Genomic DNA, 26,547 nt, shown 5'->3' on the forward strand with positions numbered 1-26,547 from the left:
GTTATGATAATCCCTTAAAGAAAAGCTCTAATTTTGTTATCCATTAGGTCTTTGAGGGAAGTGGTAATCACAGAAGACATGGTAAAGGGAATTAGAACCTACCTTAGAGCCAAATTTATTCTTCCACTTTTCTTGAGGGTTTTATACAGATTAACATAGGCCTGTGACCGCGTGTTCATTCTTCTGAGCAACGTGCAGTCACTGCCTCTTCTAAAAAAGATGAACAGCAGGAAAGAATATCTTTCTTGCTTTGTGTATTCTTAAGGGAAGTCTTACCAGAGGAAAAATAACAGAGATTTCCCTTCTTGAACTGCCAGCACCCTGTTCACTTTCAGGATAATGTTATCAATATATCCAGAGTTGCAAGTTCTAAGTCCTTCTCACAAGCTATATAGCAGAAGAAGAAAAGATGTCACTCTAACACAGGAGGAAACAGGACACCTCATGGTGTGTGTATGTGTGTGTGTGAGAGAGTTAATTTGTTTTATTTTAAGAGGTTGTCTTGCCCCTTTTGATGATTTTTTTTTTTTAAAGAAATCCCTTCAAAGGTTAACCGTATGACTGTGACACAGGCTTGTCCTGTAAGTTCCCCAGTGTGGCAGGCAGAGCTGAGACAGGAGTCTCCCTCCAAGTATTTACCATAGAGCTGATAAGGAACAGTCCAGAGATGGTACTGTGACTATGAAATCAGCCTCTCATGAAAACATGAGCCCCCAGGGAGACTACAACTCTCTGATCAGGCCAAACAGATACAGAAGTTAGCAGCAGCTAGTGTGGCATAGCCAGATTCAGGATGATTGGAACCAAGGCCAGGGATGGACAGTGTTGAGGCCAAATCAGCAACATTTTATTCAGGATCATAAAGGTCTCAGGATTGACAAGCACCCCATGAAAGAAGGTCCCAGGGTGGCTGGAGTCATCTGTGGCATGACTCGGGTGATATCCATATGTGAGAGGATAAGGGTAAAGTGTTAAATGGCCCTGCCACAGTACACGTGCAGGCTGTGGTGTTCTTATCAATACAAGGCAGGGGTGGCTCCAGGCCCCAGCACGCCAAGTGCATGCTTGGGGCAGCAGGCAGGCGAGCCGTCGAAGACAGCCTGCCTGCTGTGCTTGGGGCGGCAAAATGCCTAGAGCCGCCCCGATACAAGGAGAGCTTCTATTTAAACAAGTATATATTTATACATTACAAAGCACAGCAATAAGAAGTTGCTCTAAGCTTCAGCCAGCCAAAGCCTGGTCTGATCCCAGTTATCCAGAACCCTGTGTTTCAAAATGGGGGATGACCTTTGGTTTCTGTAGGCATACCTTACTTCCTTACACAACAGCTACTGCACATGTAGAGTGGATCCCCTTTGGCCCTGGTCCGGCCATATGCCCCACAAGGCCCTATGGCTGGCGTTAGTCTTGGTTGTAGCTCCACCCTTCCCTTGACACATCAATCTCTTCTCCACCAATAAGGTGAAGGCAAGAGTTCTCAACCCACCCCACTTAGGGGTACTGAAGGACTGACTCCCAGCCAGCCATGATCTCCCTCAAAGGGAACAGAATCTTACCATTTAGTTAAAGGTACACTCTGTCCAGGCAGATGCTGGACTGTGCACTGATCCTATAGCCAAACGCATTACTAGGCTACTGTGGCGAGAGAGGGAGAAGAGAAGCAGCAGGTGGCTGGCACACAAAAACCCTAGAGTCACCAGCTGTAAATCCCCATAAGAGAGCAGACTGCATGCCATAGCTATAGAAATAGCAAACTGGTTCTGAGAGAGTGCCCTGACTTCTAAGTGAAGAGCCTGGAGTACATCAAATTTTTATCCCATGGTTGCTTCTGTGGTGAATTTGTATATAGTTACCTAGTTGTTTCCTCAAACCAGAGGATTCGCTGTGAGAAAACAGGAGTTTTATGCAATTTTATGTTACTGTAAACCTAAACCTCATTGCTTTTCTTAACAGATGGTTCACACTAGGCAACAGGATTTCTCTCTGTACAATTCTGTTGTGAAGTCTGTTTTTTCTTCATCTACAGGTGAAATCCTAAAGTCCTGACTCCATGAAAACTCCAAGTTTTCAATGGGAGATCTGTGCGTATATATGGACTGTAATATATGGCTCTTTAATTGATTGATATCATACAATTTTTAAAAGTACCAGAAGGAAACAGAAGTGACCAGATAATCTTGCTTTAATTTTAACACCTCTCTCTTGTGCCAACATCTGGTTTTGATTTGTGGATCCACCAGAATGGCTTTTTTTTTTTTTAAACTGAACACAGGTACTACTAGCCAGTGAACAAAAGTGCTAATGAGTTTGAGCCTCTATTTAGTCCCTTCACAACCATCGCGATGCTACCACACACTTATTTTATTGTCTCCTCCTCTCTTTCTCTCTCATGCACACACACACAGTCAGTTCCTTTATTTGTTCCCTTACTATATGTACTGGACTGAAGCCACTACCCTATTTCTTTGTAGATTTTTAGATATCCAGGGACAAATTCAATAGTGAGCTAAATGGCAATGTAAGTGGGTAAGGAAACAGTTGTAAATGGTTAGTGGTAAAGTTGTGTAATTTATACTAATTTGGTATCCAGCAGGTGAGTAAAACTACTGCAATTTGTATACAAACAGAAAGAGCAAGGCAAGAGGTTATTAGGAAAAAAGAACTAACAGGAGTGTAAGATAAAACAGTTGTCTTTTCCTATGTGCTTAATTGTTGGAAGGATCAGGGCCAAAGATCAGAGAAATTTTAAGAGAAAAGTATTGAGACCGCAAGAAAGAAATACTTACAAAAGAGTTTCTAAACTATCAATTCACAAATTATTTTATTAGATTCAATATCAGTTTCATCAACCAAATCCACAGAGACAGAATGGTAAAGGTGCTTATAAAAACATTAGTTTTGCAACAATCTTGGAAGAACCTACATACATATTCTCTAAAGGCACCGAGTCCCCAACAATCATGAAATAAGTATGCAAGTATGACATGAGTTCACCAGGATTCAGAAAAGGTATGGATGTTTATATGGATAACAAGAACATCCATAATTACAAAAGTAAGGATAAAAGAATAAATTTAAGATTTTGGAAGAGATATAAACACTCATGTTTTAGCACATAAGTGGACCTCTGACAGCGATAAGGAAGAAACTTGCTCTATGGGCTGAGGCATCTGTTGCTGACCACTGTCAAAGACAAACGACTGGACTATGATAACTTGTCTGATTTAGTATGGCAATTCCTATGCTCTAAGCAAACAACTTCTTGTATAGATGCTAATTAAATATCCAGACTTCAGCAGGAATGTATATGATGAACTGAACAGCTTGTTATTCATAATCAAAATTCTTAGAAAACAATTACAATCATGAAGACAAATGTTTAGATTAGCATCAATTACAAAACTTATCATTTAAATTTATTACAAAACAATTTTTGTTTCAATGATTTTTGAAAAAAAGGAGTGCATTAACAGTAGCAATGAAACTGAAGTTATCCATTTTTAAATGTATTTGCTTAAAAACTGAACTTTGAATTAAAGCTTTAGTGTCTATGAGTCAGATTTTGAACGATTTATTCATGCAGAACTTCCATTTGAAGTACATACTACACACTTCTAAGGTTGGTCCCGATATGAATTTAATTCTTCCCACAAAGTCATTTTTAATATTGGTGCTTTATTTCTTACACTAACGAAAGATCAGTAAATAATCACTAATTTTACTCCAAAGATAACCTTAAGCAGCTTTATTAGGAATCTGTCAAGTACCATGAACATTTAAAATGTTATAACATTCAGTAAAATATGTGCAATCTGGAGTGTTATTTGTGCAAGATTATTAGGACTTAGTCTGGCTTGAGATGTAGACATGCCACTCCACATTGATTTCAATGAGAGCTCTGCTTGACTTTCACATCTCAGGGCAGAATTTGACCTAAATTTACATTTTTGGAATTTAAAAGAAGAATCCTTAGCTAATATCTGTTAAAAAGCCACCACTGTAGAATGTTTTAGAAAAATAAACATTTTAAAGTTACTGGTAGATAGCTTTAGTGCAATTACTTTCACTTCCTTACTTGCACACAGTAGGTTAAAAAAATATAATCATGTGTGAAAAAGCATAAAACATTTTAAAAACAGTATAGCTGCCAAGTAAAGAGAACAGTGGAAGAGGAGATTTCTGCAGTACAGTATATTCACAGTGCCCGTTCAATAGAGTTCAACACTTAATGCCTTTTAGTGCTCCAGAAAACAAGGTTTACAACTTGTAAACAAGTTACAACTCTTTTCATACAAAAATAGATCAGCTATGTAATTCTTCCACGGATTTCCTAGCTGCTGACTAGAAAGTTAATATTTTCATATTCAGCCAAACAGTTGATGACATCTGGATCAACTTTTTTCTTTGAAGAACCATTTTTGGAATTCTGAATTGCTACATGGTCGCAATAACGGTGCTGAATTGCCATTATAAGAGTTAGACTCGGCTTGTAGGCACTTCTGGGTTTGTACATGGAACAAAGTACCATCCTACAAAAGATGATGGAAAATTATTATTTACAGCACAGTCTTAAAATTAGAGTTATTCATTAAATTTTACCATATTTGAAATGTAACAGGAAACATCTATATCTAAACTTATACTTTTCCTTAAAAGTACTGCACTGAATCTAAGGAGCCTGATGCCAAGGTCAAAAACTGTGTCTTTTGAGTTTACATGAATGTTGCTTTGCAGCAATAGGGCCCAAAAACCTCAATTTCTTTCTTACTGGCACAAGCTGTGGCTAGAGGAACCTAAGGGTTAAATTGCTCAAGATAGTTAAGACCACAGCAGACTGTGAAGAACTTCAAAAAGATCTCACAAAACTAAGTGATTGGGCAACAAAATGGCAAATGAAATTTAATGTGGATAAATATAAAGTAATGCACATTGGAAAAAGTAACCCCAATTATACATACAATATGATGGGGGCTAATTTAGCTACAACTAATCAGGAAAGAAATCTTGGAGTCATTGTGGATAGTTCTCTGAAGACAACCACACAGTGTGCAGCGGCAGTCAAAAAAGCAAACAGGATGTTAGGAATCATTCAAAAAGGGATAGAGAATAAGACGGAGAAAATCTTATTGCCCTTATATAAATCCATGGTACGCCCACATCCTGAATACTGCGTACAGATGTGGTCTCATCTCAAAAAAGATATACTGGCATTAGAAAAGATTCAGAGAAGGGCAACTAAGATGATTAGGAGTTTGGAAGGGGTCCCATATGAGGAGAGATTAAAGAGGCTAGGGCTTTTCATCTTGGAAAAGAGGAGATTAAAGAGGGATATGATAGAGGTATATAAAATCATGAGTGGTATGGAGAAAATGAATAAGGAACAGTTATTTACTTGTTCCCATAATATAAGAACTAGGGGCCACCAAATGAAACTAATGGGCAGCAGGTTTAAAACAAATAAAAGGAAATTGTTCTTCACACAGGGCACTGTCAACCTGTGGAACTCCTTGCCTGAGGAGGCTGTGAAGGCTAGGACTATCACAGGGTTTAAAAAAGACCTAGATAAATTCATGGAGGTTAAGTCAATTAATGGCTATTGGCCAGGATGGATAAGGAATGGCGTCCCTAGCCTCTGTTTGTCAGAAGGTGGAGATGGATGGCAGGAGGGAGATCACTTGATCATTACCTGTTAGGTTCACTCCCTCTGGGGTACCTGGCATTGGTCACTGTCAGTAGACAGGATGCTGGGTTGGATGGACCTTGGGTCTGACCCAGTATGGCCATTCTTATGTTCCCCTCATATGACTTTGTCTGACAAAAATCCTTAGCTTTTTGCTTATTTTGTAAATAGTTTTTATTTCTGTTGGTAGTTTTAGGAATTTTGTATAATTTTTAGGGTAATTTACTCATATTGTTTAGGTGGCCATAATTCTAGTGCCTCTATTCCAGGTGTGTCTCTTGCCCAGAATCTTTGTGACGTTAGATGCCTATTTTGCTTCTGGGTAGTGCAAGCCTTGGATGGATGCAAGGTCTGCCAGCTCTTCATACACAGAGTCCCCAAGGAACATCAAGCTGACGTTTAAGGCCTTCTGATTACAGGAGTCTCGAGTTCATCCAAGCGAACCTAAACTCCATCAGCAATGCCTGCCAAGAAATTAGGTTCCTAGGAAGCTACATATCTAACTGTGGAGAAATCAAAGTCCCCTTTCCCAGTCCAGGAGGAGATTCCAGGACCCAGCTGTTTCGAGGTTATGCCACAACCTCTCTACTGCACTTTAACATAGTACTGTTTCAATGGAAGTAAATTACTTTGGCATGCACCAACAGCGTCTACACAGAGCAGTTAATGAACAACATGCTAGTGCACTTTAGAAATCACAGCCATGTAAATGAGTGTTACCCCACCATGTAGACAAGCCCAGGGATGAACTATTAACAGTTGTCTATTGCAAAATGCAAAAATTCTCTGATTTGGAAATAACTCTCGTAAAACATTACAAGAAAAATGTAATTATCATTGACAGCATAAAATTTGTGGGCCAAATCCAGAGGTCCTTTTTTTTTTTTTTTTTTTTTAGTTTTTACTCATTATTTACTTAGGGCATGATTTAAAATCCATTGGATGTGCCCTGCATCAAAATGTGCCTGTTCACCATCTTAACCTCTGGCAGTGTAATGTATGGATATTTTGTACTGGGAGTCAATCTTCCCACTGACTTCAATGAGTTTTGGATCAGGCCTCATGTCTTTAAATCAGGCAATCATCATCGGTTTCAATACATGTTACAATATTAATGGTATGATTGTACATTATTACCAACATCTAGAGTATACATGTCAGTACATAATACTGAACCTAATAACATCCACACACAAGACTATTATGTTGTCTAATGACTAAAGTTTCTCATGATGAATAACCAACATCACAAACATAAATATCTAGGGAAACAACATTTAAGTTCTGTTGAAAATCAATACAGCTACTTCACAGCCGCTTATAAAATGCATCATCTTTAGCCAACACATGTAACAAACATCATAAACAAAAATGCAACAAACAACTTAATTCTGCTCCTGTAGTGACTGCAGCCTCATCTCTTCTTCATTCTGTTCCTTTCATTTTCTTAGAGAATGATTTTTCAAACTCTGATTCACAACATTAAGGATTCCCATAATTATGCCTCTACATGGCAAAATGCATTTTCCCTTCTCTATATACGTTTTTCCTAAATGTTTTTTTAATGACAGACTATGACTTCTGTCATCAATCTCTGATAAATTAGTGCAATTTTACAGTTTCATATCAATTCTATCCTCCAATTTTACCTCTGTCCTACCTTTTTCCCTAAAAGAGCGTAAGAACTTTCCATACTGCAGCTGGAGATTCTCAGTTTCGGATGCACAAAACATCACATGGGGACATATGACAAATGGCAGTGTTCTAATTCCTCTCCTAACCTGTTCAAAAAGGCTTGTGCATGCTTCACTGGAGAATGGAAGGAACAATGTAAACCATAATTTCCATCAGCTAACTGCAGACCCCACAAAAGAGTCTAAATGCAAAATAGAACCCAGCCTTAATTATAGCATCATTGCTGCCCTGTCACACTACATTATTCAGTTGGGTAATTTTTTCAGTAACAATTCCCAATACAAATGTATTATTATCAGTATTTGTGGTAGGAGGTCTTCTGAAGCTCAAAAAGGGAAGTTAGGTAGGAAGGGACAGATTTATAGAAAGCCTTGAAGGTGGTGACTGGTATCTTAAATCTAATGCAACAGAAGATGGGGAGCTAGTGTAGGGATTAAAAGGGAGTTATATGATCAAGTCAACAGCCATGGGAGAGGATTCTAGTGGCTCAAAATCAATACATTAGTCTTAAAAATTAATGCTTCTGAATGCACTGAACTCGGAAGTATTTCAAATCACATTTTTTCAAATCTTGCTTTTTCTGAAGTGTCTGGTATCCATTCAATATGTGTCATCTTAGGATACGTACACTGCATACTCCTTATGGCAGCACACAGAGTACATACACTATACACACCTCTAGCATGGGTATAAATAGCAGTGTAGACAGAAAGGCACTGCTTAGGTAAGTAAAAACACACCTGAACCCTGTGGGTATGTACCCTACACAGCTCTCTATATGGCCAAGCAGTCCCTTCCCTGTCTACTTTGCAATTTTTAGCAATGTAGTGTCCCAGTGGGAGCCTTTTCCCACTGCTGGGAAAGGCTCTGGCAGTGGGGATAGCAGCACATCGAAATGTGCCCTCCTCTGGCCTAAAAGTGAAAAGTGGGATGGTGGCACCGTTTTGATTGTCTCTCAATACTTGTCAAAATCACCATCTTAACCTCTGCCAGTGTAATGTATGGATAACAGGCACATTTTGATGCAGGGCACATTTTGATGTGATGTGATGGGGAAGGCAGCAGGAACTGTATGGGAAGGGGGCTGAGGGCTTGGGGGAAGGAGGAGGTTATGGGGCATTGTAGATCAGATGGGAGGGATATTAAGGGGCTGTGAGCTATGGGGTATGTGTGACAGCTGGGGTAGCAGGTATAGTTCCTGGACAGCAGGGTGTGTGAGGTATATATTGGTGGATAAAAGGACTGCAGGGGTAACGGGGACCATGGGGGTGGCAGGGCAGCCTTGGGATACGCAGAGGTTGGAGGAAGTAGATATGGCAGCAGGAGATGCTGTGGCTATGGGCAAGGAGAGGATAATACGAGTGATGTACAGGGGGATGTGAGTATGTGTTTGAATGTAAGGGGAATGGGATTTGATACAAGGAAGGGCAGAGAAGAATGATAGGTAAGTGAGTGGGCAGGGATAGTGGGGACTTCAATGAGTAAGGCATAAGGTGTATGGAGGCAGCAGGGAGCACGGAATTGGCAAGGAAGTCTTGGGACACAGAAAGATAGGCAGGAACAGCAACAGGCAGTGGTGTGGGTGAAGGCGGAGGCATTGCTGTGGTGGGCGATGGGGTTGGGAGACAGTGGTATGGTGAAAGGAAGACGGGGAGACAAGGGATGTGAGGAGACAAGCTGCTGTGTGTGTGTAAGAATAGCAGCAAAGAGACTGTGGGTGGAATAGATGAGTGAGGGTCAGGTGGCACAAGTGCCTGAAATACTCTCCCAGCACTGGTGCCTCAGGATGACAATATAATACAGTTGGAGGTACCAAAACAGGAATGCCAGAGGTGCTGAGTGACCCTGCAATCAGGCATCATCAGCACAGAGGGACTGGGCTCATTCCACAGCCCGTTTTCCCAAGACTCTTTCCCCCACACATATCACCACTCACCCTGCTCCCTCCCTCATGGCCATACCATGACTCTTCAGCCAAAAACGGGCCATTTAAGATTTTTTTTTCAGAGTTTCACCTGTTTTGTACTCACATAGTAAGAAAATTATGAATTTTTGTGATTTGAAAATGGACTCGCTTCCAGATGCTAGCACCACATAAGAGTAGGCTACTTTTACAAACAATTAATGTCATAATTTTGGATTGATAAGACAATTCATCAGAATGGTTTCTATCTAAGAGCTCTGGATGTAACACCCCAATCCATATACTGGGTTTGTGTTGCTTGCATGACGACCAGAAACAATAAAGTTAAAAAACTGACATGCTTACCTCTCTGAAAACAAATTTCTGATTTTCAGGAATATTTTGAACATTGTCTTGACACAAGTACATTGTCAAATAGTCAGTCCCGGAATCAATGGCTGCACAGACTTCAGGCTGCCGGGTGTTGTAACGTATTTCATTATGAGATGTATATTCGAAAAACTGCCAGTCCCAGACAGGAAACAAAGGACATTAATGTTACACGTGCAGTATGCAAACAAAAAGCATTTTATTAGAAAAAAGGATGCAGTAAAGATAAAAAATTCCATCTATCAATGTGCTAATAAGGTCACTTAGAGTTGGAGAGAAATTCTGTTGAGAGTTTTCGTCCCAGGAGTCTTGACTAGTACTAGTACTAGTATTTACTTTACTTTCTACAGGAAAGCAATCCTGCAGCAGCATTATCACCACATATTGTTTCTGGTAGCACCCACAACGTGCTAAATGCTGTACAAACATGAAGGAAAGCAGAGTTCCCTATACTGAAAAAGTTACTAATCTTACAGATTGATTTAAAAGTTTGATTGTAATGCAATAGTTTTTAATCTATATCATCACTACAGTGGGATGAAGACTAGTTTATAGATTGACACTAGGCCTCCATAATTTTAGTGTCACAAATAATGTCATTTTTATTTAAGGAGTTGGTTGTTCATTGAAACATTAAAATGTTCCGTTTGATCAAAAACTTGTTTCCAATTACAGTTTACAGTATGCAAGATGAAGTGCATTTCACTACGTCAATTTTCAGGATGATATTCTCAGCAAAATTAGGTACAGCTTCTTTTAAACATAAATAGGATTTTAAGGAAGTTGTGTGGCGTTGGTTATTGTATGATACTCTACAATCCAGTTTTGGTTGCATTCCTGGGCATCTCACATCTTGTGCTATTAAGGCTGAAAATGCTGTAATTGTAATAATTGGGGTAACAGAAATTTGCTAGGAATTCTAGCAAAACCAGACTTTTTTCCTGCTTTTCCTGGAGCTACAGTGATATTTATCATGGATTTTTGCCAAAATTTGGACTTCATCAAAGGGGATGGGGAAAGTTTAAATAGTTATTTGTATTTAGCATGCTTGTAAATCATCTTGAGCACTATTATGCAAGGATGTGAGGGATGTTTACATTGTTTTAGGGGGTCTAAGTTATACTTACTATGGTAAGACAAGAGACTTATCCACCCCAGAAAATATCATACTCATTGTTATCAGTGCAGCTGCCCCAGTGTTAAAAACAGTTTAACTGACAGCATAGAAGAGAAAACCATTTACAAAACAGTTTTAGGAAGTATGACTGAGGCTTTATGGAAGAAAATATACCTGAAACAATTGAAAACAGCACTCAATGTTAATATGTACAAAATATTCTAGTGTAGAAAGGCCAAGGTAAGTAATTTAAAAATACTTTTAAAAAGCCACTGTAGAGAACTGCTGGAGGACCACATTTTATAGATCACATAAGCTTCCAGAAGCTACATTGTAAGTGCCTAAGGCTTTGTAACTGACAACTAGAACTTGCCTGAAAATGAAATTTCTGTTCTGTGGGAAATGCTGACTAAAAAAAAGAATCGGACCGAAATGTCGAATTTTCTTATGGAATAAAAACTTTTTTTTGAAACCACAGAAACATTTCATTTTGATAATACTGAAACATTATAAAATAAAATATTAAATATATAATTTTAAACTTAAGGTAAATGAAATGAACTGAAACAATAATACTGAAACAAAACATTTTGACATTATTGAAATGACATCCTCCCATAACATTTTGTTGAAATTGACACGTTCCAATGAAATGTCTAAATTTTGACAGAACTGCATTTTCTGACGCTAAACTGTTCCACTGAAAAATTTTCAACCAGCTCTACTTGCAACATGGTTTACACCACTTTTTAAAGAAAGTACCAACCATCTCAATTCTATGAATAATAGAACTATCAATAGTCATAATTAGCACATCACACATTCCCATGCAGGAGAGTCGGGTTATATTTCTTGATTTGATTTCTTATTCCTCATGTTGAGCACACCTTGCTGGGGAGGGACTACATCACAGTCCAAACTAGCCTTTGTAGCAGCATAAGGAGATGAGTTTAATACATTCTATAGAGCCAATACGGAAACATTCAGCAAACACTCCCTATAAGTGTGGAACTGAGGGTATGTCTGCACTACAGCCATAAGTTGACCTACGTTAGGTCAACTTACAGTAATTATTGTGGTGGCTGATGTCCACACTACCCTCCTTCTGTTGGTGGTGTGCACCCTCACCAGGGGCACTTCCACTGACTGAAGAGTGGCAGTGTGGAGGGCTGAGAGCCAGGGCTCTCAGCTCCCTGCCAGGAGCCCTGCAGTGCCCCCTGGCTGTCAGCTCCTAGTTGGGAGTGGGGGCCAGCTACCTGGGCTTCTCAGCTCTCTGAGCGGGAAGACTCCAGGCAGCAGCCCAACTGGGCGTGGGGAGCCGGGGGTGGTGGGGTTCTAGCTACCTGGCTTTCTTGTCAATTTCACAGCTTCTGGAGACATGAAATTGACAAGATAGCCAACAGCCGATGTAAGTAACACAGTGTCTACACAGACACTGCATCACCCTAACTACACCGACATAAGCACTATGCCTATCGTGGAGATGGAGTTATGATGTCAGTGTAGTAGGGCACTTACACTGGTAGGACAAGGCGGTCGTGTGTACACTGACATCATTAGCTGCCTTATGTTCCCTTCTCAGGGACCAGCTCACAAAATCAGAAGGCTTTTACATTCCACCCCTCTACTCCCCATTTGTCTAAAAATGATCAGCTGTGAAACAGTAACATCCCTGTGATGAGTGCTCTGTGAACCAGCCTCCCCCATGGCCACAATGTCATCTTAGCGCCAATGGTGATCCCTAGAAATATTATTCTATCATGGGGGACCCATAATCCTAGAATTCTGGAAGGGACCTCAAGAGATCTCCTAGTCCAATCCCCTGCACTCATGGCAGGACTAAATATTATCTAGACCATCCTTGACAGGTGTTTCTCTAACCTGTTCTTAAAAATCTCCAACTTCCCTAGGCAATTTATTCCAGTGCTTAACTACCCTGAAAGTTAGGAAGTTTTCCCTAATGTTCAAGTCTAAACCTCTCTTGCTGCAATTTAAGCCCATTGCTTCTTGTCCTAATCTCAGAGGTTAAAAAGAACAATTTTTATCCCTCTTCCTTGTAACAACCTCAGTCTTCTTTTCTCCAGACTAAACAAACCCAATTTTTTCAATCTTCCCTCATAGGTCATGTTTTCTAGATCTTTAATAATTTTTGTTGCTCTTCTCTGGACTTTCTCCAGTTCAGCCACATCTTTCCTGAAATCTTGTGTCCAGAACTGGACAGAATACTCCAGCTGAGCCTAATCAGCACGATCTCTCAACACTGATTCTTAATCATACTTAAAAAGTCACTGGACTTTTGAGGGTTTGAACCTGAAGGCCGGCTACAACCTGTCACTGTGACAAAATTTCCCAGACTGGAAGTGGTGTTCAGCCTGCTTTCAGACTTGCATCCACGCAGATTTGGCTCCTACCACTCCAAACAGTAATGGATCAACTACTGCAGCCAACACTGGCCTCACCTCCTTTCCCCAGTGAGTCCAAATATCTTCCTTCTATACCCCACTCAGACTGATGCCACCCTCCTTATAACTTTTAAACCAGTGGTTAGGGTAATTACCTGGAATGTGGGAGATCTGGGTTCAATTTCCCCCTCTGCCTGCTTGGAAAAGAGAGTTGAATTTGGAACTCCCATGTTGCAGAAGAGTGTCCTAGCCACGGGTCTATGGGATATTCTGGAGGGGACTCCTAACCTCCTCTGTTAATGCTGTTCCATTTTTATAAATAATTAAGTAGTCATTGGAGCAAGGACTTGAACTTGGGAGTCCCACACCCTTGTGCAACATTAACAAATTCTGGTGACCTCTTTTGTGAGTGCCCCCATGTTCTGGAGCAGGGCACTGAAATTTGGCAGGAGGTGGCCTGTCTGTCAGGGATGTGCCTTTTACTGTTCCCGTTGACTGCACAGGAAGACTGGGAGCCAGTGGGGGGTGTTTTATTGTGATATCTTCACAACAGAATGAGAGTTAATTTTCTTTTATTTCTAATCAAGAAAAAGAATAATTGCAAATTGTCATCCTGTCACAATAACTTTTTAAAAGCAGGAATATAATAGTTCTCTCTATTGGTTTTGCCCTTTTACCCTTTTTTTTTCCCTATTGGAACAAAGCTGAAATTAATATGTTTTTGTTGAAAAACTTTCATTAGAATATGAAAATATCCTAAAAAGGAACAGAAACCCCTGAGTATAAAATTACTGGATGAGTGCCTTTTGGAGTTCATCCATTCCTTTGGATATGATTAGCTCCGATGTCAATCCATGGAAGTAGTCACTTCTTTCTAACAAGAAGCTAGCTGACTAAATTATCTGTTTATCTATTTCATTAATCATCTCACTGAACTACTCATTTGAAACAGCGTGTTGGGGGAGGAGGACTGAATTGTGGAACAAGGAAAGAGATGACATTTAGTGTGCTTAAAATCTAAGATGTGCCTAACCTCACCCAAATCCCTTGGCTTTATGATGTATAACTACACCCCCACCCTTCATCTGTCTTTGTCTTCAGGGCAGGGACTGTTTCCTGTGTTTAGAAAGTACCCACACATTTTGGCCTCTTCTGCAATCTAAACAACAAATACTATTAAATACTAACACTGATAATACAGCTGCTAGTAATAAATCTTACTGCCACATGATAAATCATGGCAGGAACAACTCTGTTCTCAATTAAATTCAATGGAAGCTTGCAATGCTTTTTTCCCCCAAAAAAGAAGGTAAAATGAATTCAGTACTGAAAGTTGCCCTTTGAAGATAGCTTTGCTCACACCCCTTTATATTTTAAATTTCTTCATAGTCTGACAGTTTCAAGAAGTTTACAAAGATGACTGGTAAACTGCATGACCCTCCTCAACTCTGGTGCTCCTCTGAAACTATTTATCCTTCCCGGAATATCTTGTCCCTGTTCACCTCCCCAAACCCAGCCACATGCCCAAGTTTTCTAGTCCCTCTTGCCATACACTTATACTCCTCTGCCTCTCAACCACACACCTAGATATTGCACCACCCCTTCCACTATGGGCACGCTGTACCTCCTCATCCTGGAAGGAACCAGAAAACATACCAGGATGGCTGATACACCAATACATCAGAAAGATTACTGGCATGTGGAGGCACCAATCAGTCCGCAGTAGAGTTATGTGAAACCCCAGCATTAAAAGGCTACTTACTCAAATATCTTAAGTTATTACAGTCCTGGAGCCCTGCAACCCTTTCAGAGGGTTAAGGTCTCATGACTGTATGTAGATAGACCAAAACTGTACACAAAACTAAAGCCATTTTTGTACTTGGTATTTCAAACCATGAGAAATATAGTGTAACCCCTTTGGGGTTTAGAGAGCATGGCCCCTTTAAATCTTTTTCCCGGGCGGGGAGAGAGTAAGAAAAAAGGAGGGAAACTCCAGGGGGCGGGTCTGGAGCTCCAGGGAGGGAGAGAGGCAGCTGGCAGGCCCTGGAAAAGTGAAGCAGGGAGAACCTGCCTGAAGCCTGGGAAGGCCAGAGCAGCCGATCGGGGACAGCCCAGGACAGGAGCCCGGAGCAGCACTGTGCCAGGGGGGAATCGCCCGAGAAGGACAGGCCGGAGCTGGATCCAGTATCACGGCTGCCCAGAGCTGCGTGGGGCTGTGAGTACTGGGGCTTGTGACTCTGCATTGGGAACAAGGAGGGAGGTTGTAGCTAGTTAAGTGGGGAGGTGGTCGCTCTGTGTGGCTTTGCAGAGAGTGGCAGAAGAGGCACCGGAAAGTTCACTGGCGCCGAAGATGACCAGGAGCACCCAAGACTCACCACTGGACTGGAACTTTGCTCAGGCCTCCTGAACTCTGTGTGCAGACACATTGCTCAGTGTCTGCCCTGTCAGACTGTGCTACCACTGGGCCTATGGGGCCTTGGTTTGGATGCAGCCCTGTTTTACTGCTCCCCCTATATTTCCCCTTGTTGTATTTCTCCTCTCATCCCTCTGTAAATAAATACTTCCCTTTGTTATATCCATTGCACTTTTCCTGTGGGGGTGTGTGTTCACTCTGGGGGGGGGTTGGAACAGGTGCCCCTGGGGTGGAAGGGATTTCTCCTGCTGCATTCCTGCGCGTGCTGTCTCTTGGCCAGAGCTGCCTGCAGAGCAGACTCCATCTTGGCTACCAGGGCGCTAAAGTTACACTTGGTGGCCCATACGGGGAATTTTGCAGTACACATACACACACAAACCCCTGCGTTGCGCATCCTGGACTCTCCTTCACAGAGCAAAGAAACTCCTGAGTGACTTTTATCTCAGTTTAAAAAAAAAAAACATGGAGAGAAGATTATTAGAAGACCTGTGCCGAGGAGCACGAATCCCAGTAACCAAAGCTGTGCTGGTGGCGGGGTTCCCAGAAGAGATGGAACCAAATGAGATTGAGGAGAGCCTAGATGCAGCTGAAATACTGGGGAGGGTAAAGGTCCACACCCATATTTACAACCGCAAAGTGCAGGGCATGGTAGCACTATGTACTCACTCCAAGGAGGCAGATCTTAATAAAGTGCCCAAAGAGGTCCAAGTAGAAGGTATTCCCTGGACAATTCTGGGGGCAGAGCAGTCTCCTCCTAGTGTGCCCATGTCACTTGAGGCGGATTCTTTAGCACAGAAATTGCAAGCTCTGATGGTGGATGAGAAGCGGACAAGAGAAGAATTAATGTTGGCATTAGGAGGGGTTCCAACACCTACAGCACCCAGCCTGGTGGGATGGGCCAAAGAGCTGGGAAACGCTCTCAAAGATGCATTGAAGCTGGTGTATGACAGTGCTCCATACAAGCGGTTACGTTCTTTCTCAGGGGTGTCACCTGTACCCTCAGGGGAGGAAGATTATGAGACCTAGAGGGATTTTACAGTGCCACTTGTCCAAGAGTGGGAATGCTCTGATGCTGAGAAGTGGAAGCATGTGCTTGAGAGTCTGAAGGGACCTGCCATGCGACTTATCCGAGCCCTGAAAGACTCCCAACCAGCTGCCACAGTGCAAGACTATTTAACCGCTCTTGAAAGTGTCTACGGTGCTACTGATAGCAGTGAAGACCTGTATTATCGTTTCCGCCATACCTATCAAGAGCCCCACGAACGATTGTCGGATTTCACCAGGAGACTAGAGGATTTGCTACAGCAGGTAGTGCAGGAGGGCATCCCCATCAAGCGCATTGATTCTGCTAGGTTGGACCAAATCCTTTGGGGCACCCGACAAGATGGGTTGATGTTGTGGCGACTGCAGCTGAGGGAGCGGGCCCAAAACCCACCCCCATTCCACAAGCTCATTCGAGAGATATGTGAAGAGGAGGAGCGATTGTTGCAAGTGGATGCAGTGGTGCAGCCGAAGATGGCAGCGAGTCACACCACCACAGTGCTTGGAGAGATGGAAGACGCCCTGTCAGTGGCAGCAGCACTGAGAGATTTGACCCGAGAAGTGGCCATGATGAAGGCTCAGGGACATACTGTGCCATCCTCAAGAGGGGAGAGTAGCAGGAAGAGTGACAGCCGGCGAGAAGGTTTCTGTTATAACTGTGGAAGAGATGGTCACTAGGCCTTGGACTGCCAAAACAAGACAGATCATGCAAGGGTATCTCAGAGATTGCAGCAAACCATTAGGAAATTTCAGGGAAACACCAACAGGGTTTGGGGAAGGAGCAACTCAAGACCCTTGAAATTCCAAGGCTCCCCAGAAAAAACCACAAACAGAGGTTACCCAGATAGGCTGATAGGCTTCAAACCAAGAACGCAAAAACCAAAGCTGAGAAAGGATCAGGTTCTAAGGGAGTTTAGAAGAAACACCTTTACCCAGGAGGGCAATTAATATGTATATATCTAAAAAAGTTAGACACGTATTCAGATGAGAACACATTTTAAAAGGTACAATTGCTTGACAGATGTGGGGAGACTTAGATGGGTCAACATGGCCAGTTACCTTCCAAATGCAACTTAGAACTGTGAAAACCTGACTTCAGTTTTCTATTGGGCACAAGAAAGTTAACAGAATCTCATGGAGGAAACAAAAATAGAAATGGTGCTGACTAAGTTCACATTGCAGTGGTCACATGTCCCCTCAGAAATACTGTGGAGCATTTTTACTTTGTATCATACATCCTAAAACAATTAATCATAACATTTGTCATAACTAAAGTAAAAAACAAATCTTACCTGATTTTGTCCCATGCCATGGCATGGATATAATATGATTCTGTGCCCTGTTGCTTCAAGTTCATTTGGAGGATTATAATCAAAGCAGAAATTTGCCATTCCTCTATTTTTCAGCTAAATAAGAAAAAAGAACAAATTAAAGCATCAGCCTGAAGTAGATACATTTGTGTCACTACATACCCCTATGCTGTATTATACGCTTCCCACTCACAGTTCTGAACCCTGGTAGAGATGGTTTCACTGAATCTGGCCCTGGCAACAATAGACCTGATAGAGGTGGCTTTGTAAAACTGAACCTGATAATAGTGGACCAGAGTAGACCTCGTGCAGCTGGCTTTGCTGAACCAGAACCTGGCAGCAGCAGACCTGGTGGCAGCAACTTTGACAGATTGGATTGGAGCAGACCTGCTATTGCTGACTTGATTGGACTGGGCCATGCCTGGCAGAAGTGTATGAGAGGCACTCACTTGGATTGCCACATAATCTAACTGGATTCTTGAGTCAAGTTTAGGTAAGTGGGGACTGTATCTGAACAGTAATTTGGGCCCCTAGCAAACTAGCCAATTAACCACTGAGCCTGGGAAGTCTGCCATATCTCTGTAGTTCTTTTTCTCCTTTTGTTCGTTTAAATAAAAAATTGTTGGTTTTAAATAGAGATTTATTTCATTTTTTCAAAATAAAAGAACTCTTGTGTGTTTTCAGAATGAAGAAAAAACCCTGTGAAAGTAACTAGTGTTTAGGATTTAAGTTCCTAAAACCTGCATGTGCATACAATTTCAATGGCGACTTGAACCAAATTTTTTTTTATTTTTAAAGGGAAGACTAGTCATCATGTTGAACCCAGCCTTTCTAACTGCTATAGACACTTGCAGAAAGATTACATTATTTATTTTTTATTACAAAATATTCCACAGACAAATCAATGAGGACTTCCAATTAATAAAAATATCCAAGATAAACAAAAGTTACTTGAAAATTAGTTGAACCATGGCATAATGATAGTTTAAAAATTTATACATGCTTTGCACACTCACATATTATCCACTTTAACGAAAGTTGAAACAAAACAACTTCTGTAAATAAACATTAAAGCTAAATGCCTCTTTTACCTGAATCCTACTATGTCACATATAAAAGAATAAAACAGGCAGGGTTAGTGTCGGGCAGCTCTAGCTTTTCTGCCACCCCAAGCACGGCAGGCAGGCTGCCTTCAGCAGCCGAATTGCCATTGAATCCGCGGGACCGGCGGACCTCCCACAGGAAAGCCGCCGAAGGCTGCCTGACTGCCACCCTCACAGGGACCAGGAGGGCACCCCCCGCGGCTTGCCGCCCCAGGCATGCGCTTGGAGCGCTGGTGCCTGGAACTATTGCTGGTTAGTGTCCCTATGACTACTGAAGGTGTAATTTTGCTTCTTCTTGAGTACTAGGTGATAATTATATCCATAGTTTCCAATGCAGAGAATGAACAGACATGAATAAATTAGGACAAATCAAAGTAAAGCAAGTGAAAGGATATTCCACAAATATTTTTCTTTACTTTTGTTTTCCTCCACTTTTACCTACTACCCAATCTCCTCTTTCCACTTTTTTTGGATCCGTTTGCACTGTAATACTTTTAGCCTCAAGAACACTCCTTACACACTCTTCTCCAGATATTTCTCACCATTCTGGTGAGTGCATTAACACCATTAATCAACATGTGACTAAACAATAAGAGTGATTTTGAATTCTGATGATCTCTATCTAAGCAGCCGTAAACCTTGCAGTTTAGTGGTGCTTTCCAGAGCTATACAATACAATATTATTGCCTTTTAGGCACAACACTATTTTGTGTCTGTGCACATAAGTTAACTACAAACCAAATTATTGCACACAGATACAACTCTTTCTTTGTATGCTGTAGACAAAGTAGACATAAAGGAGAAGAAAATTTAAACAGGGTTCTGAAACTGAAAACTCAAAAGAAAAAACACTGTATAAAAGATGCCTAATTACCTCAAATTTCAATTCAGAACAACTTTTTATATAGTATTTATGCTCCATCATTATGTCATCGCATCTTTGTGTCCCATACACACACTTCTGTTGTGCAAACTACTAACATGTAGTGCCAGTATTTCAGCCTGACTATAACTGGATCGCTTACTTTGCGAACTCTGGAATTTTCTAATGTCATTTTACAGCCATAAAGTAAGCCTTTTAGAGATCTAAGAACCTTATATATGGGTACAACCAGGTACTAAGCACCTAAATGATGCAAGATGCACCTGCAGATATTTGCACCCATAACCTGCAAGTTTAAAATCTGGTCCTGAAACCATTTATGCATGAATTCACCAGTCTCTTGTTCCAAGGCAGGAACAGGTGAGAGAGGGTTTGTGAAAACACTATCTTCTCCCATTAACTGACGAAGACAGTTTGCTTTGCGCTGACAAAAATAGTACCATAATAGTATCCATTCATTCATGTAATCTCTTTTAATATTTTTTTCCAACACGTAACAAACAAGCTTAAATCATGCAAGAAGAGCTAAAGTAAAAGTATAAACAGAAACGTAGTATGGGATTTTAAATTTGTCTGTGACTTACCTTAATATTTTAGTAGAATGCTGCATTAAAGAAAATAAAAATGAGAAAATATTTGTTCTCCTTATGAAGTGTTTAGTTCAGCTCATAAAAGTTGTCAATAATTCTGTCTATGCAGGATTTCTGACTGTTTCTTTGCCTACATATTTTTTTTTCTTCCATGCTGTGTATTCTGTAACCACAGTTAGTCACCATTCCCTTTGGAGGTTGGGGATAGGTAATTTAAACTGCAATTGTTAAAATATTCTGAAATATTAGGGACCAATTCTGACAAGAACACATGATAGGATTTTCAAAAAGTGCTCAACACTGGATCATTGTCACTTGGAGAGGAGTTAGACATCCAACAACTAGTGCTTTTGAAAATCCCCCTCCTAAAATCATAGGCTAACTGTGTTTGTGCCCTTCCAATTCCTCAAAGCCTAACAGATTTCAAAGAAGCGGGGATGGAGGGCGAGGTCTCTTGTCTGGATCTGTATTAAGAACGTATTCAAGAGCTTCATTTACAGATTAATAACCTTTTTGTTGCCTTTTGATATTATCACTACAGATCCAAAAAAAGCAGTGATAAACACCAAGGATGTAGGACAGAAGCAGCTCTCTTACCCAAAGAATGGCTGGAAGTCTGCTTTCCTGAACTGGACATTAGACCTCAAGGTAAGTTCAACAGTAATGCTGGGCAAAGGTATGGACTGAGTGGGGGTTTTTCATGAACGTTTGTATTCTGGTTCTTGCAAAACCAGCTGGCTCTGCAAACAAATGAGCTTTGTGGAGAACTCCTATCTAAGAAATAGGTTAGGTAACTATTGATAAGTGTAAACCAGTGTTCCCTCTAATTTTGTAAGTCAATGTGCAGAATGAATTTTATTGTGTGCACCAATATGGAGGTGATATGAGGTGGGGGTGGGACCGAGGAGTTTGGAGTGTGGGAGGGGGCTCAGGGCTGGGGCAGAGGGTTGGGGTGGGGTTGGGGATGAGGGGATTGTGGTGCAGGAGGGGGCTCAGGGCTAGGGCAAAGGATTGGGGTGTGGGGGGAGGGGTTAGGGCTCTGGCTGGGGTGCAGGCTGCCCTGGGGCTGCAGCGGGGAGAGAGGAATCCCCCAGCCCTCCCTCACCGCAGCAGCTCCGGTGGAGCTGAGCTGAGCTGGGCTCAGGCTCCTCTCCCCAGCCGTGGCAGCTCCAGAGGGCCTGGGCTGGGCCTGGGGAGGGGCTCCTCTCCCTGGCAGCTCCAGAGGGGCTGGGCCAGGCTGGGGGACCTGTGAGGCCCTAAATAGCCTGCTGCATGGCTGCGCAGCTTACAGGGAACCTAGGTGTAGACCCACATCACATTGTATGATTTTGTTTTGTGTTGTGCCGTTGTTTCCATCACTTTCTCCCACTTCTAGCTAAATCATGGGTGGGCAAACTTTTTCTCTCAAGGGCCACATCTGGGTGGAGAAATTGTATGCAGGGCTATGAATGTAGGGCTGGGGCAGGGGGTTGGGATGCAGGAGGGGGTGTGGGAGGAGGAGTGGTGTGCAGCAAGGGGCTCAGGGCAAAGGGTTCGGGTGCAGGTGGTGTGCGGGGTACAGGAGGGGGCTCGAGGCAGGGGGTTGGGGTGCATGAGGCGTTCGGGGTGTGGGCCCCAGCCCTGCGCCACTTACCTTGAGTGGCTCCAGGGTGGCAGTGGCGCACAGGGGGATCCCACCTGCCCTGGCCCCACGCCACTCGCGGAAGTGGCTGGCATGTCCGGCAGTGGCTCTTGGGGGTGGGGTGGGGCAGGTGGCTCCGCTGCACTCTGCCCTCGCCTGTGGGTACCACCCATGAAGCTCCCATTGGCCATGGCTCCCCATTCCTGGCCAATGGGAGCTGTGGGGAGCAGTGCACAGAGCCCTCTGCCCCTCCTCCCGCCGGGGCTGCAGGGACGTGGTGCCAGCCGCTTCCGGAGTGGCGCAGAGCCTGGGCAGGCAGGGAGCCTGCCTTACCCCTGCTGCGCCAAGGGGCTGGCAATCCTGCGATTGAAAAGCTCTGACGAGCTGGACTGAAAGCCCTGACAAGCTGGATCCAGCACGCAGGCTGTAGTTTTCCCTCCCCTGAGTTAAATCTTTATTTTTTCTTAAATAAACCTATGTTTGTTTTATATTATAAGTGCTCACAAGTGATGTGACTTACAGGAGTGGTGATGGAAAGTAAAAAAGGTAAAATGGGGTATAGTGCACCTTTGGGTGCAGAAAGGATGTTGAATTTATGTGATTAGCCAGTTTCAGGGGCCGGATAGCACAAGGGAACGATTCAAAAGGACTTGGAGATTGGGGTGCACTTATTGTTAACTTGCAAGGCGAAGTCAGGGCTGGCATAGCCCTGGGAAGAGTTCTTCAACTGCTGAAAGGCTGGTGGTGTCAGGTGGCTAACACTCAGCTACCACAAGAAAGGCTCCCTCTTGCTGGAGGCAAGAGGTAACAAGGTGACTCAAAGTCTGGGAGCCTTGAGAACCATCACAATACTCTAGAAGCAGACTTGGGGCTTGTAAAAGGCACCTTGAGACCTTCAAGGGCTTGTGTGCTTGCTAACTCATATTCAAAAATATTATATATCTTAATTCACTTAGCTCCAGGTTGGGAGGGGATCTCATTCTATAAGCCTGTCACCACAAACTACGAATTAACTTGATGATTTACAAAATCACGTTGTTACTACATATCTTAATAGAACAAACTCTTAGTGTGTACGATGTGTTCCTTGACTTCTACTAGCAAGGAATATGGTCTGAAGAAGAAAACCTGACAAATTTAAATTCTCTGGATTATTACTGTAGATAGAGTTTAGAGCAAATTCCTGAAGATCAAATAATCAAAGTCATGCTAAAGAAAGCCTGACATTGGCTGGAAATCTTGTTGAACTTTATTTTGAAAACTGACCTTTTGTGGATTTGATTTAGACTGTTTTGAATTTGCCCAAGATTGCCTTGCTTTTGAGTAAAGATTATTTGGGATGATTGTTTGGGATGATATACCCTACTGGAATGCTCCGGAAGAACAGATACAATTTAGATAATACTACATACACAGTCTGTAAATTTTTCATGAATTACGGTATAAAACCCAGATTAACCTGGAAAAAGAGAAACTAGTGCTTTTGTTCATTTTTGTCAGGTTTCTTTTATTTAGTATGGTTTGATTTCTTTGTCTTGTTTTTATTTTCCATTCAAAGTTAAAAAGTCTAATGGCATCTTGGTTTTCAACCAGGAACCCTAGCCATTCATAGGTTTGGTTTTGCCTGCTCGTCTGATGCTTTTTATACCAGTTACTGACATTGGGGGATGTGAGGGAAGAGACTTAATCCACTAACAGGACCTAGCCTCCATTCCAGTCTTTCTGGATGGACCAGGAATTAGGTTTACTACAAAAAGATTTCCGACTTTGGTCTCAAACTGAAAACAACTACTATCAACCTATCCTTAAAAGAATGCGACTATTCTCTCCCCTCCCACCTTTTCCTTTTCCTGTCTTCTATTTTATATGTGTGGGCACATTTGGTTGCAGAAACTGACCTTAAAAAGCAGTCAGTTTTGTCAGTAAACTGAGAAAGCTTAGCTTGTAAGTAAATTGAGAAAGATTTGGTTGTAAGATCACTAGATCACTAACATTTACCTCATGTAAGAAACATGATTAAAAACAAAGCTCATTTTTGTAACTTGCAGTTTTTCCTGCATGCTTAGTTTAACAGTGTGGGAAGGTTACCATCACATACATTTATTGAGAAATTATACCTGAGCTCATTAAAAAGAACCCTAAAACACAGCTTTTACTGGAGTCAGTCACATAATAACAGTTTGCAATAATTATAAATGGTAGAAGATGACAGAACAAGGAGTAATGGTCTCAAGTTGCAGAGGGGGAGGTTTAGGTTGGATATTAGGAAAAACTTTTTCACTAGTAGGGTGGTGAAGAACTGGAATGGGTTACCTAGGGAGGTGGTGGAATCTCCTTCCTTAGAGGTTTTTAAGGTCAGGCTTGACAAAGCCCTGGCTGGGATGATTTAGTTGGGTTTGGTCCTGCTTTGAGCAGGGGGTTGGACTAGATGACCTCCTCAGGTCCCTTCCAACCCTGAGATTCTATGATTCTATGAATACCATTTTTGTTAGTAACTGAATTTCTTAATTCGTTAGTTCCATCAGAATTTTACTGAATCTCATTATAACAATTTACTTTTCAAATTGCCCATTATGTTTTTGGTTATACTTTTTTCTCAGATTTTGTTTCACCTTCACCTGTTAATGAGAGAGACTAGTGTATCTTCTGTCATGCAGATCAATGCAGACAAATGATTTGGCTTCTTTGCAAGCTCTTTATCCTTTGACCAATCTTTTCACTTGTTTTTAATCTAGCAGAACAAGATTTTCTTCTTCTGACATATTTAAAGAATTTACGATCTTTGTATATGTGGCTATTTGTTCTTTAACATTTTTATCATCAGTCTATGGCCTTGATCCTGCAGAACTCTGAAGTTAATGGGAGTTTTGTATGAAAGAGAATAGTAGCAATAGAGGTAGTACAGACTCTCAAAGTGAGGTTCTGTTTTGAAAAGGGACTGGAGTTGCAGGATTTAACAATTACTATCTCAATGATTCTGATCAACTGTGCTCATTTTATCAGAAAAAAAGCTATTTTTTTCCAGTTCTGCAACTCAAACCTGTGCTCTTCAATAGATTTGCATGAATCTGGAAGGAATGGATGAGACTGCTTTGGACTGACTGCATTCTTTGCTTGTTCAGAGGTCCCAAAGGATTGTATTGGACAATTGGTGATCAACTACAAGTGCACTTTCATATGGGGTACTGTAAGGTTCTAACTTATCACCTCTTTAGTTCAGTATTTAATGGGTCTGTGTGACACTCTGTATCTCGGGGGAACACCATGCACCCCCATGTTCATCCTTATAATATGACTGTGTTGTATCCAATGCAAAGTTTGTCATATTAGGTGTCTTCAGAAGGCTCATGATGCTCTGAGCATTGTTACAGTAATGTTATAGGTTGTAATTTCATGTATATAGTTATGAGGCTGAAAATGTGTCCTCATGGCTTAAAACAAGCCCAGGCGAAACTCTCCAGGAGCAGAGGGGCAGTTCACACCTCATCAGGGCATGTATGGGACAAACCCAGCCCAGCCTCACAGGAACAAAGGACGCTGGCCTAGGCAGCAACAAAGGATCTGTTGGACTCTCGAGTGAGTCACCCCCCTTCCCTTGGTCAGTTTGGGACTATGATGAGGTAATGCTCACCTGACCCAAAAGAGAGGGGGGAAAAGCCAAGAGGGAAGAAAGAACATGATAAAAGGGAGAGATGTTTGCTATGCTCTTCCTCTCTCTTCCACCTCCATCTACAGACACCACCACCAAGCAACTGAAGCGCTGATCAAAGGGGAGAGCCTGACTGAAGGACAAGCAGCCAGCCTGTGGTGAGAAGCATCTAAGTTTGTAAGGGCACTGAAAGTGTTAAGATCAGCTTAGAATGTGTTTTGCTTTTATTTCATTTGACCAAATTTGACTTGTTGTGCTTTGACTTATAATCATTTAGAATCTACCTTTTGGAATTAATAAATTTGTTTATTCTACCTGAAGCAGTGCGTTGGTTTGAAGCATATCAGAGACACCTCTTGGGATAACAAGCCTGGTATATATCAATGTGTTTGTTAAATTGACAAACTCATATAAGCTTTAACAATGTGTTTGTTAAATTGACAAACTCATATAAGCTTGCAGCATCCAGCGGTCATAACTGGACGCTGCAAGACGGAGATTCCTACGGTTGTGTCTGGGACCAGAGATATTGGCTAGTGTCATTCGGTTGCACAATCCAAGCAGCGGCTGGCCAAAAGTGCTCACTCATGTAGCCGGGACCAGTTTATATGCCAGAGGCTGTGCGTGAACATCCTGGGAGTGGGGGTTCTCACAGCAGAGCAGGGTAAGGCTGGCTCCCAGAGCTGAGGATTGGAGTGACCTAGCAGATCATGGTCCAGATAACACCAGGGGAATGTCACAGTCCGCTAG

General features: G+C 42.0%; 1 protein-coding gene across 1 annotated transcript in view; it reads right to left on the reverse strand.

The window, feature by feature from the left end:
* Positions 1-2,802: 2,802 nt before the first annotated feature.
* GALNT12 (polypeptide N-acetylgalactosaminyltransferase 12) overlaps positions 2,803-26,547 on the reverse strand; it is a 94,038-nt gene continuing 70,293 nt past the window's right edge. The window contains exons 8-10 of the mRNA XM_039526911.1: positions 17,934-18,047; positions 9,645-9,800; positions 2,803-4,529 (exon numbers count right to left, since the gene is read on the reverse strand). Of these exons, the coding sequence (XP_039382845.1) occupies positions 4,392-4,529; positions 9,645-9,800; positions 17,934-18,047 (408 nt within the window). The 3' untranslated portion in view covers positions 2,803-4,391. The remainder of the gene's footprint in view (positions 4,530-9,644; positions 9,801-17,933; positions 18,048-26,547) is intronic.

This window comes from Mauremys reevesii, linkage group 2 (assembly GCF_016161935.1).
Source record: "Mauremys reevesii isolate NIE-2019 linkage group 2, ASM1616193v1, whole genome shotgun sequence".
NCBI classification, from domain to species: Eukaryota; Metazoa; Chordata; order Testudines; family Geoemydidae; genus Mauremys; species Mauremys reevesii.